Source organism: Salmo trutta, chromosome 13 (genome assembly GCF_901001165.1).
Source record: "Salmo trutta chromosome 13, fSalTru1.1, whole genome shotgun sequence".
Lineage (NCBI taxonomy): Eukaryota > Metazoa > Chordata > Actinopteri > Salmoniformes > Salmonidae > Salmo > Salmo trutta.
The window spans coordinates 34,930,908-34,947,598 of record NC_042969.1 but is presented as its reverse complement, the minus strand read 5'-3'; the positions used below and the strand labels follow the sequence as shown (position 1 = coordinate 34,947,598).

Here is a 16,691-nt window from a genome sequence, read left to right as displayed (position 1 = left end):
AAAAACTAAACAAAAGCTGGCATTTTAAAAACGGATAGTACTGTAGAGATGATTAAATCAAGTTTTTATTGCAAATCACTTTATAAAAACTTTCTCTAGTGACGTGTGTAAAAAAAACGTTTTCCTTTAGCACATAGTAAAATGTACTATAATATGATTTATAACACAAAATAAACTATTTTTAATAACATGTAACACTAACAGTGCATTCTCATGTAATTTAGACAGAGGGTTAGTTGCATTTAGGAACATCTCCTTATTACTGAATATAAACAGGACCAAAAATGATTGAATGTGAAAATAAAATCCTTTCCCTCATTTCCCTCCACCATTAACAATCCAATAAGCCATAACATGCAATGCAATTCTGTTCATAAACAATAAGCAATGAGTATTAGCTGGGCAACAGACGACTCAGTGCCACCTGGTGTCAATATAGGAAATAGCTTTTTCAATAATATGCAAAGATGATACAGAAGGCCTATTAAAATGTTCTCTAAAAAAGTGAATTGTATCATTGCCCCAAACTGAGTATAAATTGGCTGAGCTATGATTTCAATGATGACAGACAGAATTTTCTTCCCAAATGGGCAAGGAAGCAAAAACTGGTGCCATTGTAGTTCAACCCATCAGGATGAAGGTGATGAATCCTCATTGGCTTTCCTGTCCACTTCGTTCAGATACTCCTGGTCTGCATAGATCAGGAACCCAGTAAACAGACTATCTGTCCAGAACGGGTCATAGAATAGCCCATTCTGTTCAGAGTAGAAGATCTGCAGCCAAACCTGGTCCTGACGCTCTAACCGAAGAACCGTGGAACCGGACGCCACATCGTGGTTCCCAGTGTTGGCGTCAAACGTCTTGATCTTGTACTGCCCGTTGTGTACCAGCCCGATCGCCAAGTGCTTATTGGCCAATGTGATGTCATAAGTGAAGTAGTAGACTCCAGGGACAGAGCAGACAAATTTCCCAGTCGTGGCGTTGTAGTGGTTCCCTTCGTTGAGTAGAATCCGTTTGAACCGGATTGGAAGACGCTCTTTGGGGTAACTCTTGGTCATGGCAACAGAGAAGGCGGAGCGGGCTGAGTTGGTGCCGCAGTTACAGCCCCCAGGAGCCCCTGTCTCACCTGCGTCCCCCATCTCCCCCTTGGTGCCCCCCAGCCCGGCCAGACCTGGGGCCCCACGTGCGCCCTTCAGCCCTCGGGGTCCATGCTTGCCCACCACTCCCTCACGACCTTTAACCCCGGGTTTACCTGGGTTCCCAGACCTCCCCTGTTCACCTAAAGATCAGAAAGAGACAGAGACAGGTCATGGCTATTTTACATTCATATATTGACACCAGACAGCTCACAATACAGTGTACTGCATTGTAACACAACATTATAGCTAACACAGGAAGCAATATCAAGGACTATAAGATTGGTAAAGTGGTTAGCGTGATGAGCAACTTTGCCTGAGACGTAAAGACTCATGTTAGCTCCTAAATGTAATGCCTCTAGGCTTTAGCTCAGTGGGCTAACAGGTAATGCCTATATTGTAGGCTTCAGCTCAGTGGGCTAATTAACTCAGCCTTGAGTTGTACTACAGTACTCGGTTTCAGACCCAGTCCAGGCTACTACCTTGATGCTTCCATTATGCTGCTTACCTCTGTCACCCCTCTCCCCCTTTTCTCCATCCCTGCTTACCTGTCACCCCTCTCCCCCTTCTCTCCATCATGCTTACTTCTGTCACCCCTCTCCCCCTTTTCTCCATCCCTGCTTACCTGTCACCCCTCCCCCTTCTCTCCATCATGCTTACTTCTGTCACCCCTCTCCCCCTTCTCTCCATCATGCTTACTTCTGTCACCCCTCTCCCCCTTCTCTCCATCATGCTTACTTCTGTCACCCCTCTCCCCCTTCTCTCCATCATGCTTACTTCTGTCACCCCTCTCCCCCTTCTCTCCATCATGCTTACTTCTGTCACCCCTCTCCCCCTTCTCTCCATCATGCTTACCTGTCACCCCTCTCCCCCTTCTCTCCATCATGCTTACCTCTGTCACCCCTCTCCCCCTTCTCTCCATCATGCTTACTTCTGTCACCCCTCTCCCCCCTTCTCTCCATCATGCTTACCTGTCACCCCTCTCCCCCTTCTCTCCATCATGCTTACCTGTCACCCCTCTCCCCCTTCTCTCCATCATGCTTACTTCTGTCACCCCTCTCCCCCTTCTCTCCATCATGCTTACTTCTGTCACCCCTCTCCCCCTTCTCTCCATCATGCTTACTTCTGTCACCCCTCTCCCCTTCTCTCCATCATGCTTACTTCTGTCACCCCTCTCCCCCCTTCTCTCCATCATGCTTACTTCTGTCACCCCTCTCCCCCTTCTCTCCATCATGCTTACTTCTGTCACCCCTCTCCCCCTTCTCTCCATCATGCTTACTTCTGTCACCCCCTCTCCCCCTTCTCTCCATCATGCTTACCTGTCACCCCTCCCCCCCCTTCTCTCCATCATGCTTACCTGTCACCCCTCTTCCCCCTTCTCCACATGCTTACTTCTGTCCACCCCTCTCCCCTTCTCTCCATCATGCTTACTTCTGTCACCCCTCTCCCCCCTTCTCTCCATCATGCTTACCTGTCACCCCTCTCCCCTTCTCTCCATCATGCTTACTTCTGTCACCCCTCTCCCCCTTCTCTCCATCATGCTTACTTCTGTCACCCCTCTCCCCCTTCTCTCCATCATGCTTACTTCTGTCACCCCTCTCCCCCTTCTCTCCATCATGCTTACCTGTCACCCCTCTCCCCCTTCTCTCCATCATGCTACTTCTGTCACCCCCTCTCCCCTTCTCTCCATCATGCTTACTTCTGTCACCCCCTCTCCCCCCTTCTCTCCATCATGCTTACTTCTGTCACCCCTCTCTCCCCTTCTCTCCATCATGCTTACCTGTCACCCCTCTCCCCCCTTCTCTCCATCATGCTTACTTCTGTCACCCCTCTCCCCCTTCTCTCCATCATGCTTACTTCTGTCACCCCTCTCCCCCTTCTCTCCATCATGCTTACTTCTGTCACCCCCTCTCCCCCCTTCTCTCCATCATGCTTACTTCTGTCACCCCTCTCCCCCCTTCTCTCCATCATGCTTACTTCTGTCACCCCTCTCCCCCTTCTCTCCATCATGCTTACTTCTGTCACCCCTCTCCCCCTTCTCTCCATCATGCTTACTTCTGTCACCCCTCTCCCCTTCTCTCCATCATGCTTACTTCTGTCACCCCTCTCCCCCTTCTCTCCATCATGCTTACTTCTGTCACCCCTCTCCCCCTTCTCTCCATCATGCTTACCTTCTGTCACCCCTCTCCCCCTTCTCTCCATCATGCTTACCTCTGTCACCCCTCTCCCCCTTCTCTCCATCATGCTTACTCTGTCACCCCTCTCCCCCTTCTCTCCATCATGCTTACTTCTGTCACCCCTCTCCCCCTTCTCTCCATCATGCTTACTTCTGTCACCCCTCCCCCTTCTCTCCATCATGCTTACTTCTGTCACCCCTCTCCCCTTCTCTCCATCATGCTTACCTGTCACCCCTCTCCCCTTCTCTCCATCATGCTTACTTCTGTCACCCCTCTCCCCCTTCTCTCCATCATGCTTACCTCTGTCACCCCTCTCCCCCTTCTCTCCATCATGCTTACTTCTGTCACCCCTCCCCCTTCTCTCCATCATGCTTACCTGTCACCCCTCTCCCCCTTCTCTCCATCATGCTTACTTCTGTCACCCCTCCCCCCTTCTCTCCATCATGCTTACTTCTGTCACCCCTCTCCCCTTCTCTCCATCATGCTTACTTCTGTCACCCCTCCCCCTTCTCTCCATCATGCTTACTTCTGTCACCCCTCTCCCCCTTCTCTCCATCATGCTTACTTCTGTCACCCCTCTCCCCCTTCTCTCCATCATGCTTACCTGTCACCCCTCTCCCCCTTCTCTCCATCATGCTTACCTGTCACCCCTCTCCCCTTCTCTCCATCATGCTTACCTGTCACCCCTCTCCCCCTTCTCTCCATCATGCTTACCTGTCACCCCTCTCCCCCCTTCTCTCCATCATGCTTACCTCTGTCACCCCTCTCCCCCTTCTCTCCATCATGCTTACTTCTGTCACCCCTCTCCCCCTTCTCTCCATCATGCTTACTTCTGTCACCCCTCCCCTTCTCTCCATCATGCTTACTTCTGTCACCCCTCTCCCCCTTCTCTCCATCATGCTACCTGTCACCCCTCTCCCTCTCTCCATCATGCTTACCTGTCACCCCTCTCCCCCCTTCTCTCCATCATGCTTACTTCTGTCACCCCTCTCCCCCCTTCTCTCCATCATGCTTACTTCTGTCACCCCTCTCCCCCTTCTCTCCATCATGCTTACTTCTGTCACCCCTCTCCCCCTTCTCTCCATCATGCTTACTTCTGTCACCCCTCTCCCCCTTCTCTCCATCATGCTTACTTTACTTCTGTCACCCCTCTCCCCCTTCTCTCCATCATGCTTACTTCTGTCACCCCTCTCCCCCTTCTCTCCATCATGCTTACTTCTGTCACCCCTCTCCCCCTTCTCTCCATCATGCTTACTTCTGTCACCCCTCTCCCCCTTCTCTCCATCATGCTTACCTGTCACCCCTCTCCCCCTTCTCTCCATCATGCTTACTTCTGTCACCCCTCTCTCCCTTCTCTCCATCATGCTTACTTCTGTCACCCCTCTCTCCCCTTCTCTCCATCATGCTTACTTCTGTCACCCCTCTCCCCCTTCTCTCCATCATGCTTACTTCTGTCACCCCTCTCCCCCTTCTCTCCATCATGCTTACGTGTCACCCCTCTCCCCCTTCTCTCCATCATGCTTACTTCTGTCACCCCTCTCCCCCTTCTCTCCATCATGCTTACTTCTGTCACCCCTCTCCCCCTTCTCTCCATCATGCTTACCTCTGTCACCCCTCTCCCCCTTCTCTCCATCCTCCCCATCCAGGCCATCCTTCCCTGGGGTACCCATGGGTCCCATAGTCCCTGGAGATCCGGGGGCCCCTGGGTTGCCACCGGGCCCCTGAGGCCCGGGTAGACTACACACCAGCTGGGAGGAATGGATGGTGAAGTTGTGGCCCTTCTTGTACAAGGGGTGTGTAGTCTGGAACTGGGACTGGGAGGTAGTGATGGATAGTAAACACACCATCAGAGACAGCTGGAGCATGGTGGTAGCTGAAAAGATAAGGAAGGCATTTAGGAATCATCAGTTGGAAAGTTGTGGTTGTAGAGATCATCAGAACCGATGCATTACACAGCTGGCTTATAGCCCAAACACACTGCTGTCATCAGCCAGAGGTTCGCTGACCCAAACAGCACCGATGCATTACACAGCTGGCTTATAGCCCAAACACACTGCTGTCATCAGCCAGAGGTTCGCTGACCCAAACAGCACCGATGCATTACACAGCTGGCTTATAGCCCAAACACACTGCTGTCATCAGCCAGAGGTTCGCTGACCCAAACAGCACCGATGCATTACACAGCTGGCTTATGGCCCAAACACACTGCTGTCATCAGCCAGAGGTTCGCTGAACCAAACAGCACCGATGCATTACACAGCTGGCTTATAGCCCAAACACACTGCTGTCATCAGCCAGAGGTTCGCTGACCCAAACAGCACCGATGCATTACACAGCTGGCTTATAGCCCAAACACACTGCTGTCATCAGCCAGAGGTTCGCTGACCCAAACAGCACCGATGCATTACACAGCTGGCTTATAGCCCAAACACACTGCTGTCATCAGCCAGAGGTTCGCTGACCCAAACAGCACCGATGCATTACACAGCTGGCTTATAGCCCAAACACACTGCTGTCATCAGCAAAACTGAGATTTCATAAACCTTTATGAGGCAGTGTGCCGATAAGGCTATGTTAATTGACGTGCATTCAAATGCCGTCTACAAATCAAAACACAGAGTAAACATTGCTGAAAAATACAGTTAAACAACAAAGTATGTTAGCTGTGTCTTCATCAAATTTGCATATCATTGCCGTTCAACTATAAAACAAAGTGTTGTGCGTAATGGAGAGTTGCTCTCGATCTCTCACACATTAAGCCATCGTTAGGGAACATCTCTCACACATTAAGTCATCGTTAGGGAACATGCTGAAATAATAGAGAAAACATGTATGCTACTCACCAACTGAAGAGATACACTTGATAAATAGCAGCATTTTTATGCGTTGCCCAACCCTTTCAGTTCCACAGAACGGAAGCACAACCTTACCGCCTGCATAATACTCCAATGTCAGGTCGAAATACCATCTTTGACGTACAGTATTGTAAAGAAATCCTGTGCGTATTTGAACCCCAAACGCAAAACATGAACATCCACCCTGTTGCAGCAATAGCTCTCTCTCTCTGCCAACAAATACTTTCACCATGAGGTAATTCATTTCAACCAACTCAACAACCGTACCCTCTGACAACCCCAGTAATGTAAATAAATAACGTAAGCGAGGTCTAAGATGAAAGCTGAATGTATTGGTTTTGCTTCTTTTCCCCCACCACCAGTTATTATGTGACATTTCAACAGACAGTTGTGCCAAGGGGCCAAATTGCATTAGGGGATGTTTTGATAGGCGGTATACCGTCAATTTCACAGGTTATCCCCATAAACGGAGAAATCGGAAAACAAACTTCATACAAGGCAGCCCCATGCAAAAAGTGAGTTGAATTAAGTAGAAGTGCACTATTTAGGTTTACCAGATGTGTCCAGACACCGTGGCAAGAACCGGAGAAAACTCATCAAGATCTCACAGCTGGAAGAAAAGGGTGGAAGCACTGTGTGCAATGCTTCACAGAATAAATGCATGACAAACTAAAACACATGCTAAAGTTGTGATTGAGCCCTCACAATAATGGGCATGCAAAGAACCAGTTAATGTGGAACTCTTCTAGAGAGATGCGGACCGTTTACATTTATTGTGGTTTGTGAATCAGATGATTATGCATGTAGAGGAGCCCCCCCTCCTGTTTTAAGTTTCACCGATGAGACAAGCACAACCCTGTGTTCTTAACTGATTTGCCTAGTTAAATAAAAGGTTAAATTAAAACATTCAACTTTTTTTATTTAAATACCAGACGGGTATTTTAGGGCGGTGCACAATTGGCCCAGCGTTGTCCGGGTTTGGGAGGGGTAGGCCATCATTGTAAATAACAATTGACTTGCCTTGTTAAATAAATAAATGGGTCAAGCTAAATATTTTATCAGCAACCATTTTTCTACAGTGCTTGGTACTTCTTAGGTACCAAAAGTGTTAGCCAACTTATTTTCTTTATGCAGCTCCTACATCACCCATACTTTCAGTGATATGATGAGAAAATAATTCACAAACCAAATGGGAATACAATTTGGTTTTCTATAAAATGTCTTTACTCCACCAAATGTCTGAGATAACCAAGAGAAGTCAGGCTATTTATTGAATATACGCTCCTTTGAAAGTTCATTCTATATTTACAAATATGAAAGAAAACAACATTACTACCACATTAATAGACTTAATAATATAAACTGACTACAATGATCTGAGGAAAAGTAGACTTGAGGGGTAAACATGAAATGAAGAGAGATGGTTGGCTCCAAGTTGAGTTGAGAGGAGGGTGAGAGGAGACAATAGGGGTACAGGGCTGGGAGGAGAGGGTAGAGGGTACAGGGCTGGGAGGAGAGGGTAGAGGGTACAGGGTTGGGAGCAGAGGGTAGGGGGTACAGGGCTAGGAGGAGAGGGTAGAGGGTAGGGTAGAGGAGGAGACGGTAGGGGGTATAGGGCTGGGAGGAGAGGGTAGAGGGTACAGGGTTGGGAGCAGAGGGTAGGGGGTACAGGGCTAGGAGGAGAGGGTAGAGGGTAGGGTAGAGGAGGAGACGGTAGGGGGTACAGGGCTGGGAGGAGAGGGTAGAGGGTACAGGGTTGGGAGCAGAGGGTAGGGGGTGCAGGGCTGGGAGGAGAGGGTAGAGGGTAGGGTAGAGGAGGAGACGGTAGGGGGTACAGGGCTGGGAGGAGAGGGTAGGGGGTACAGGGCTGGGAGGAGAGGGTAGAGGGTACAGGGCTGGGAGGAGAGGGTAGGGGGTACAGGGCTGGGAGGAGAGGGTAGGGGGTAGGGGGTACAGGGCTGGGAGGAGAGGGTAGGGGGTACAGGGCTGGGAGGAGAGGGTAGAGGGTACAGGGCTGGGAGGAGAGGGTAGGGGGTACAGGGCTGGGAGGAGAGGGTAGGGGGTAGGGGGTACAGGGCTGGGAGGAGAGGGTAGGGGGTACAGGGCTGGGAGGAGAGGGTAGAGGGTACAGGGCTGAGAGGAGAGGGTACAGGGCTGGGAGGAGAGGGTAGGGGGTACAGGGCTGGGAGGAGAGGGTAGGGGGTACAGGGCTGGGAGGAGAGGGTAGAGGGTACAGGGCTGGGAGCAGAGGGTAGGGGTACATGGCTGGGAGGAGAGGGTAGAGGGTACAGGGCTGGGAGGAGAGGGTAGAGGGTACAGGGCTGGGAGCAGAGGGTAGGGGGTACAGGGCTGAGAGGAGAGGGTAGGGGGTACAGGGCTGAGAGGAGAGGGTAGGGGGTACAGGGCTGGGAGGAGAGGGTAGGGGGTACAGGGCTGGGAGGAGAGGGTAGGGGGTACAGGGCTGGGAGGAGAGGGTAGGGGGTACAGGGCTGGGAGGAGAGGGTAGGGGGTACAGGGCTGGGAGGAGAGGGTAGGGGGTACAGGGCTGGGAGGAGAGGGTAGGGGGTACAGGGCTGGGAGGAGAGGGTAGGGGGTACAGGGCTGGGAGGAGAGGGTAGAGGGTACAGGGCTGGGAGGAGAGGGTAGGGGGTGCAGGGCTGGGAGGAGAGGGTAGGGGGTACAGGGCTGGGAGCAGAGGGTAGAGGGTACAGGGCTGGGAGGAGAGGGTAGAGGGTACAGGGCTGGGAGGAGAGGGTAGGGGGTACAGGGCTGGGAGGAGAGGGTAGAGGGTACAGGGCTGAGAGGAGAGGGTAGGGGGTACAGGGCTGAGAGGAGAGGGTAGGGGGTACAGGGCTGGGAGGAGAGGGTAGAGGGTACAGGGCTGAGAGGAGAGGGTAGAGGGTACAGGGCTGAGAGGAGAGGGTAGAGGGTACAGGGCTGGGAGGAGAGGGTAGAGGGTACAGGGCTGGGAGGAGAGGGTAAAGGGTACAGGGCTGGGAGGAGAGGGTAGGGGGTACAGGGCTGGGAGGAGAGGGTAGGGGGTACAGGGCTGGGAGGAGAGGGTAGGGGGTACAGGGCTGGGAGGAGAGGGTAGGGGGTACAGGGCTGGGAGGAGAGGGTAGGGGGTACAGGGCTGGGAGGAGAGGGTAGGGGGTACAGGGCTGGGAGGAGAGGGTAGAGGGTAGGGTAGAGGAGGAGACGGTAGAGGGTACAGGGCTGGGAGGAGAGGGTAGAGGAGGAAACGGTAGAGGGTACAGGGCTGGGAGGAGAGGGTAGAGGGTACAGGGCTGGGAGCAGAGGGTAGAGGGTACAGGGCTGGGAGGAGAGGGTAGGGGGTACAGGGCTGGGAGGAGAGGGTAGAGGGTACAGGGCTGAGAGGAGAGGGTAGGGGGTACAGGGCTGGGAGGAGAGGGTAGGGGGTACAGGGCTGGGAGGAGAGGGTAGGGGGTACAGGGCTGGGAGGAGAGGGTAGGGGGTGCAGGGCTGGGAGGAGAGGGTAGGGGGTACAGGGCTGGGAGGAGAGGGTAGAGGGTACAGGGCTGGGAGGAGAGGGTAGAGGGTACAGGGCTGGGAGGAGAGGGTAGAGGGTACAGGGCTGGGAGGAGAGGGTAGAGGGTACAGGGCTAGGAGCAGAGGGTAGAGGGTACGGGGCTGGGAGGAGACGGTAGAGGGTCTCCAACCCCCCTTGGGTTGTGCCGTGGCGGAGATCTTTGTGGGCTATACTCGGCCTTGTCTTCGGACGGTAAGTTGGTGGTTGTAGATATCCCTCTAGTGGTGTGGGGGCTGTGCTTTGGCAAAGTGGGTGGGGTTATATCCTGCCTGTTTGGCCCTGTCCGGGGGTATCATCGGATGGGGCCACAGTGTCTTCTGATCCCTCCTGTCTCAGCCTCCAGTATTTATGCTGCAGTAGTTTATGTGTCGAGGGGCTAGGGTCAGTCTGTTACATCTTGAGTATTTCTCTTGTCTTATCCGGTGTCCTGTGTGAATTTAAATATGCTCTCTCTAATTCTCTCTTTCTTTCTTTCTCTCGGAGGACCTGAGCCCTAGGACCATGCCTCAGGACTACCTGGCATGATGACTCCTTGCTGTCCCCAGTCCACCTGGCTGTGCTGCTGCTCCAGTTTCAACTGTTCTGCCTGCGGCTATGGAACCCTGACCTGTTCACCGGACGTGCTTGTTGCACCCTCGACAACTACTATGATTATTATTATTTGACCATGCTGGTCATTTATGAACATTTTAACATCTTGACCATGTTCTGTTATAATATCCACCCGGCACAGCCAGAAGAGGACTGGCCACCCCTCATAGCCTGGTTCCTCTCTAGGTTTCTTCCTAGGTTTTTGGCCTTTCTAGGGAGTTTTTCCTAGGGAGTTTTTCCTAGCCACCGTGCTTCTTTCACATGCATCGCTTGCTGTTTGGGGTTTTAGGCTGGGTTTCTGTACAGCACTTTGAGATATCAGCTGATGTACGAAGGGCTATATAAATACATTTGATTTGATTTACAGGGCTGGGAGGAGAGGGTAGAGGGTACAGGGCTGGGAGGAGAGGGTAGGGGGGTACAGGGCTGGGAAGAGAGGGTAGGGTAGAGGAGGAGACGGTAGAGGGTACAGGGCTGGGAGGGTAGGGTAGAGGAGGAGAGGGTAGGGGGTACAGGGCTGGGAGGAGAGGGTAGGGTAGAGGATGAGAGGAGAGGGTATAGGGGTGGGATGAGAGAGTGGAGGGTATACTGTAGGTAGGGGCGAGCATAGAGTATGGGGTTGTCCCTATCACTGTCCCAGCTCCAGGAAGTTGGCCATGGGGTCGTCTTCCCTGGAGCGTTTCATCCTGAAGGCCTCCATCTCCTCCTCCGTGGGCTCCTTGATCTCCTGCAGGCTGTTGTTCTTCCACTTCCCTTCATCCACCTTCATCATCTCCTCTACCTGCTTCAGACGCACGTCCTCTGCAGCCAGAGCCTGCGGAGAGAGAGAGAGAGAGAGAGAGGGGAGCGAGCGAGGGGGGAGCGAGCGAGTGAGAGAGGGGAGCGAGCGAGGGGGGAGCAAGAGCAGGAGAGAAAGCCAGGGAGAGAGAGAGAGGGTGAGCGAGAGAGAGAGGGAGGGAGAGCGAGAGACAGGGAGGGAGGGAAGGAGGGCGAGCGAGAGAGAGGGTGGGTGAGCGAGAGAGGGAGGGTGAGTGAGAGAGAGGGAGAGAGGGCGAGCAAGAGAAAGGGAGGGAGGGCGAGTGAGAGGGTGAGCGAGAGAGAGAAAGAGAGAGGTTGAGCGAGAGAGAGAAAGAGAGAGAGGTTGAGCAAGAGAGAGGTTGAGCGAGAGAGAGAGAGAGAGGTTGAGCGAGAGAGAGAGAGGTTGAGCGAGAGAGAGAGAGAGAGAGAGAGAGAGAGAGGGTGAGCAAGAGAGAGAGAGTGAGAGAGAGAGAGAGAGGGTGAGTGAGAGGAGAGAGAGGGAGGGTGAGTGAGAGGAGAGAGAGAGAGCGTGAGTGAGAGGAGAGAGAGGGAGGGTGAGTGAGAGGAGAGAGAGAGAGAGAGAGAGCGAGCGAGCGAGCCGGGGAGAGAGAGCGAGAGAGAGAGAGCCGGCGAGAGCGAGAGAAAGCGAGAGAGCGAAAGAGAGAGGGGGGAGGTTTTGGGGTGAGATATAGTCAGGAATACACGCAGGCCAAGGGGTCTGACTACCTACTATCATGTACATAAACACATGGGCATGCACGCAAGTCAAAGTTCACCTGGTTCAGTTTCAGTTTCTTCTTCTCCTCATCCGAGCCGCTGCTGTCTGAGCCGTGCTTCTTCTTCTTCTTCTCTTTTAGCATCTCCCTGTGAATCTCCAGTAGAGTCTTCAGCTCCTCCTCCTCCAGTCCCTCCTCAAACGGAACACAGGCAGAGGAGCTCTATAGGGGTAGACACCTGTCAATCATCCCCCACAAAAAACAGTGTTTATAATCGACTATGGAAATCACATTACCCAAAGGCTCAAACATGACTGATGAATAGTAGAATACGGACCGTAGTTTTGATGCCAGCCTCTACGGTGCAGTAGCTCTGTTTGACCATGGAGTGGCAGCACTTGAAGCCCCAGCAGCTTTCTCTCCAGTATGACCCTCAGATACACTGCAAGGCAAACAAAAAACACAGAAACCACTAAGTATGCTTATCTGAATAGATGCCACTGTACAGTATTAATACTGTCTTTTACTATTTATTTTTTTAGACTTGGAAAAGTTCTTGCAGACTCAAATTGTTATTGTAAAATACTAGCACTGTGCTCCTCCACGAGGGGGCTGTTCAAGAACACTCCAAAAGGTTCCTGTCTAACCAGAGAACGTTCTGGCTGTGCTCCTCTCTACGGGGTTAGTGGGTTCTAGACGCCTCACCGCGTGGTTCTGAAGGAGTACGTCCTCTTCGTATTTGGAGCGTGCCACAGCCTTCTCCGGCCCCTTCAGCACGGCACCATGACGACTGTATTCCACATAGTCCTCAGTCTGGGCCAGCAGCAGCAGCTCTCTGGGGTGGGGGTGTCCAGGTGCTCCTCACCCCCGTACTGAGACACAGAACATAACACACAGGAATAACAGTTATCCATGGCCCGGAACCTGAGGAAAGAATCCTTGGCAAGAAGCCTGGAGGGATTCTAAATGGTCCGGAGCTTGTAAGGATAAACCATGGCACGATGCCTGTCGGAATAATCCATGGCCCGGCACCTGTAGTGAGAATCTAAGGTAAGAAGCCTCCAGTGATGATCCTTGGCGCGGAACCTATAGAAATGATCCATGGCATGGAGTCAGCAGCAACGGTCATTAGTCCTGAACCGATTATGACGCCTCCTAGTCCGGAGCCTCCAGCGACGCTCCTCAGCCCGGGGCCTCCAGCGACGCCTCCCAGTCCGGGGCATCCAGCGACACTCCTCAGCCCGGGGCCTCCAGCGACGCCTCCCAGTCCGGGGCCTCCAGCGACGCCTCCCAGTCCGGGGCCTCCAGCGACGGTCTGCAGCCCAGAGCCTTTAGCGGCGGTCTGCAGCCCAGAACCTCCAGCGGCGGCTTGGAGGTCGGAACCTTCAGTGGTGGTCTACAGCACAGTGATTCCGGTAAGGATCTACAGTCCGATTCCTCCAATAATGATCCACAGGCCTATGTTACAGAAGCAGAGGGATCTGCGGGCGGAATGGAGGTTACGCCCTGAGCCAGAGCCATCTCCGTTGCTGGAGTATCGGGAGAAGAGGAAGGTTCTGGGTGGAGCACATGAGCCGCCATAGACTGTTGTCACCCTCCCTGCCCTCCCTTTGTGTTTGGGGTTGTTGTTGTTGGGTTTTTTGGTTTGGGTGCAGTCGGAGTCTGCACCTTTGGGGGGGGTACTGTCACGGTGTTTTGTCTATGTGTTTTGGGTTTACTATGTTGTCATTTTTTATGTTGTGGCCAGGTATGGTTTCCAATCAGAGGTAGCTGTCTATCGTTGTCTCTGATTGGAAGCCATACTTAGGCAGCCTGTTTTTCATGGGGTTTTGTGGGTGGTTGTTTCCGTTTAGTCTAGTGTACCTGACGGGACTGTTGTTGGTCGTTTGTTGTTTAAGTGTATTCATTAAAGACACAGAATGAGCACTATACACGCTGCACCTTGGTCTCCATTCAACGACCCCTATGACAGCCAGCTCTATGGATACCATTTTATGAGCCTTAAACATGGGGAGAAGTTGGGATATACCACTAATTCTCCTGCGAGATATTGAGAATTTTCTTTAACAAAGATGGTTTAGTATGAAGATATGTAGAAACTGGTTCTCCAATAGAATTCCCAGATCACACTTGTAGGCGATGTCATGGCAACGTTAGCTAGCTAAGGTCATGTGCAGAAACACATAAAATCGAGGTCTAAACGGTCGTGTCGCACTGAACTGCGTCGTCAAAACAAAGCACTACTTCGATATAAAAAGTGTTGTTGACGAAAATGAAAACGTGTCCGTTTGTCACTTTCACGAGGTTAGAGTAAAAACATGTTCAGCTACTTAAAGGGATACTTCTGGATTTTGGCAATGAAGCCCTTTATCAGATGAACTTGTGGATACCATTTGTCTCTGCGTGCAGTTTGAAGGAAGTTGCAATTGCTAACTAGTATTGGCTGGAAATCTATGAGAACAGCTAGCATGACGCTAGTTAGCATTGGCTCTTAAAACTAACTCTAGACTTCCTTCATTGTGGACACAGAGACATAAAAATGGTATCCACGTGTTCATCTGACTCTTGGGAAGGCTTCATTGCCAAAATCCTGAAGTATCACTTTAAGACATTGTCTCAAATCAAGGTTGTGCCTTTAAAAATCGAGAAAATGAACAATTAAGGAAGAATCTTACACTTCTCAAACCCTGGTCTGGTCTGCCGAGTACGCTTCCAAAGCATTCCCGGAAGTCTTGCGATGTTGAGTCTGTGTTTAGAAAGTCTGTGATATGAATCAGAAAGAAAACCCAGCTGGGTTGTGGGCAGGAAAGAGAAACTGACTCACGCTTTGTCTGGGCCATGGTCACGGTGTCCCCAGTGCAACGTGCAAAGTTGGCTCCTGCGAACCCCTCACTGCCAAATAAACACGATGGAGAAGGACACACATTTAGGAACACAGGCGATCTCAGTGACGGCAAAACATTCTCTCTCACACACACACACACACACGTCACAAAGACACAGTGAAAGAAAAGATAAGCACTGTCACGTCAGCATTCATGTATTTAGTAATTTGGAACATGTAAATTACAAAATCATAACGTGGTTTAAGACTCATGATATTGTTAGGGTTTAACCAACTATTTGTTTGCATAACCAATATAATACAACTATTTAAACCTATATAATAAAATTAGTTGTGGTGCATAACTTATGAATACTAATGCTAAACATAAGAGGTTTATATTGTATTAACATAGATTGAGCGACATATAATAGACATGACTAACTGGAGGGCTGCTGGCAAGTAGTGTAGGCTGAGTAGACTCGTGACACACACACACACAATGCCTGGTTGTGGGGCCGCTCATGGACAGGTGTATGTGAGGAACTGATAGAGGGGAGAATGGCTGTGGCACAAGAACAGGCACTGTCCTTGGGTGTCTGACTCTCGGTTACACACACAAAGATAAGCTAGAAGACAACTATGCCTGGCAACAAAGATGCGTCTAGAGGCTGGGACCAGCCTGCACGCCAACGATAGGCTGGAGTAAGTCTAAACCACACCCAAGCCTCTACTATGACAGACCCTCAGGGAGAGGGAACTACGTCTGTCAAGAAGTATTTAAGGAAGAACTTATGTCATTTCAGTTCTCTGTTTGCCCTGCGAGGTGTTACAGTGAACCCGTATATACGAAGATTGCATTTACCATTTATTCTGCTTGACTAATTCTATTAATAAACAGCTCAAAATATATTCAGTAGCCTAGTGTTAAATTTTGTTCTGATACCAGAATTGAATTGACGCAGCCCTTACAATATGTAATTAGAGATTCATGACATGAAGTTACAGACTGTTAAGGAACAGTAACCTGCTCTTCAAACACCATGTCAGTGTTCTGATAGGGGTTTACTAATGTAGTTTACAGACCATTAGTTAAATAGTGCTGAGCGATTAGTACTTGTTGAGGTCGGTTTTAATAATCACGTTTTTTTTCTTCGATTTCTCACATTAAATACAGCATTTCAACCCACAATGCATAGTGTAACAACACAGAATAAAACTATTAATACAAGTCCCATGATGGTAGTGTCTGCCCATTACTACTCATCACTTATTAACCATCATTTATTTACATGAATAAAATATTTCAGTTGTGTATATCACATTGTTTTTTTTGATAACTTTATTATTTCATTCCAAGTCCTCGTAGCATTGAGATCACAAAAAAAAACGAAATGGAATTCAAATAGCTAAACAAATTTCAGTTAAATCCTTAAAAAAAAAAGTTTAACGAAAAATAACCTGTGTTGGTTAGTCGCTCAGAACTACAGTTAAAAGGAACTGTAACCTACTCTTCAGTGTTCTGGTAGGGGTTCCCTCTCATGGCTCGTGTCTTGGGGGTCGTAGTAGGCCGAGTCTGGATATAGATTTCTCAAGTACTACGGGTCACAATAATACTTCATCAAAACTTGTCATCATCAAAACTTGTCATAATTACAAATGTGTAACTTCTATGGGTTATGAGGGGGAGAGCAGATTGAGATGCCTAATGTAGCACGGCTCACAAAACACCTTCAATGTGTATGACTGGACTCACTATAGCGATGTCTTCTCTGATAAGCAGGTAACATGTATTACTGGACTCACCTTAGCGATGTCTTCTCTGATAAGCAGGTAACATGTATGACTGGACTCACCTTAGCGATGTCTTCTCTGATAAGCAGGTAACATGTATGACTGGACTCACCTTAGCGATGTCTTCTCTGATAAGCAGGTAACATGTATGACTGGACTCACCTTAGCGATGTCTTCTCTGATACACAGGTACAGTTGAAGTCGGAAGTTTACATAAACGAGTTTTAATGACTCCAACCTAAGTGTATCA

The 16,691-nt window shown here is 50.4% G+C and overlaps 1 protein-coding gene and 1 pseudogene across 2 annotated transcripts; both read right to left on the bottom strand.

The window, feature by feature from the left end:
- Positions 1–49: 49 nt before the first annotated feature.
- Positions 50–6,870, bottom strand: c1qtnf2 (C1q and TNF related 2). Of its 2 annotated transcripts, none has more exons than XM_029771968.1 (3): positions 6,723–6,870; positions 4,917–5,186; positions 50–1,279 (listed from the first exon to the last, which is right to left on the bottom strand). In XM_029771968.1, the coding sequence occupies exons 1-3, from the start codon at positions 6,829–6,831 to the stop codon at positions 630–632; spliced, it is 1,029 nt and encodes a 342-aa protein (XP_029627828.1). In that variant the 5' UTR covers positions 6,832–6,870; the 3' UTR covers positions 50–629. The 2 variants fall into 2 exon arrangements, with proteins under 2 accessions (XP_029627828.1, XP_029627827.1); XM_029771967.1 differs by lacking the exon at positions 6,723–6,870 and adding an exon at positions 6,157–6,683.
- Positions 6,871–10,887: 4,017 nt separating this feature from the next.
- LOC115204901 (pre-mRNA-splicing factor SLU7-like) lies at positions 10,888–12,833 on the bottom strand (annotated as a pseudogene).
- Positions 12,834–16,691: the final 3,858 nt, after the last annotated feature.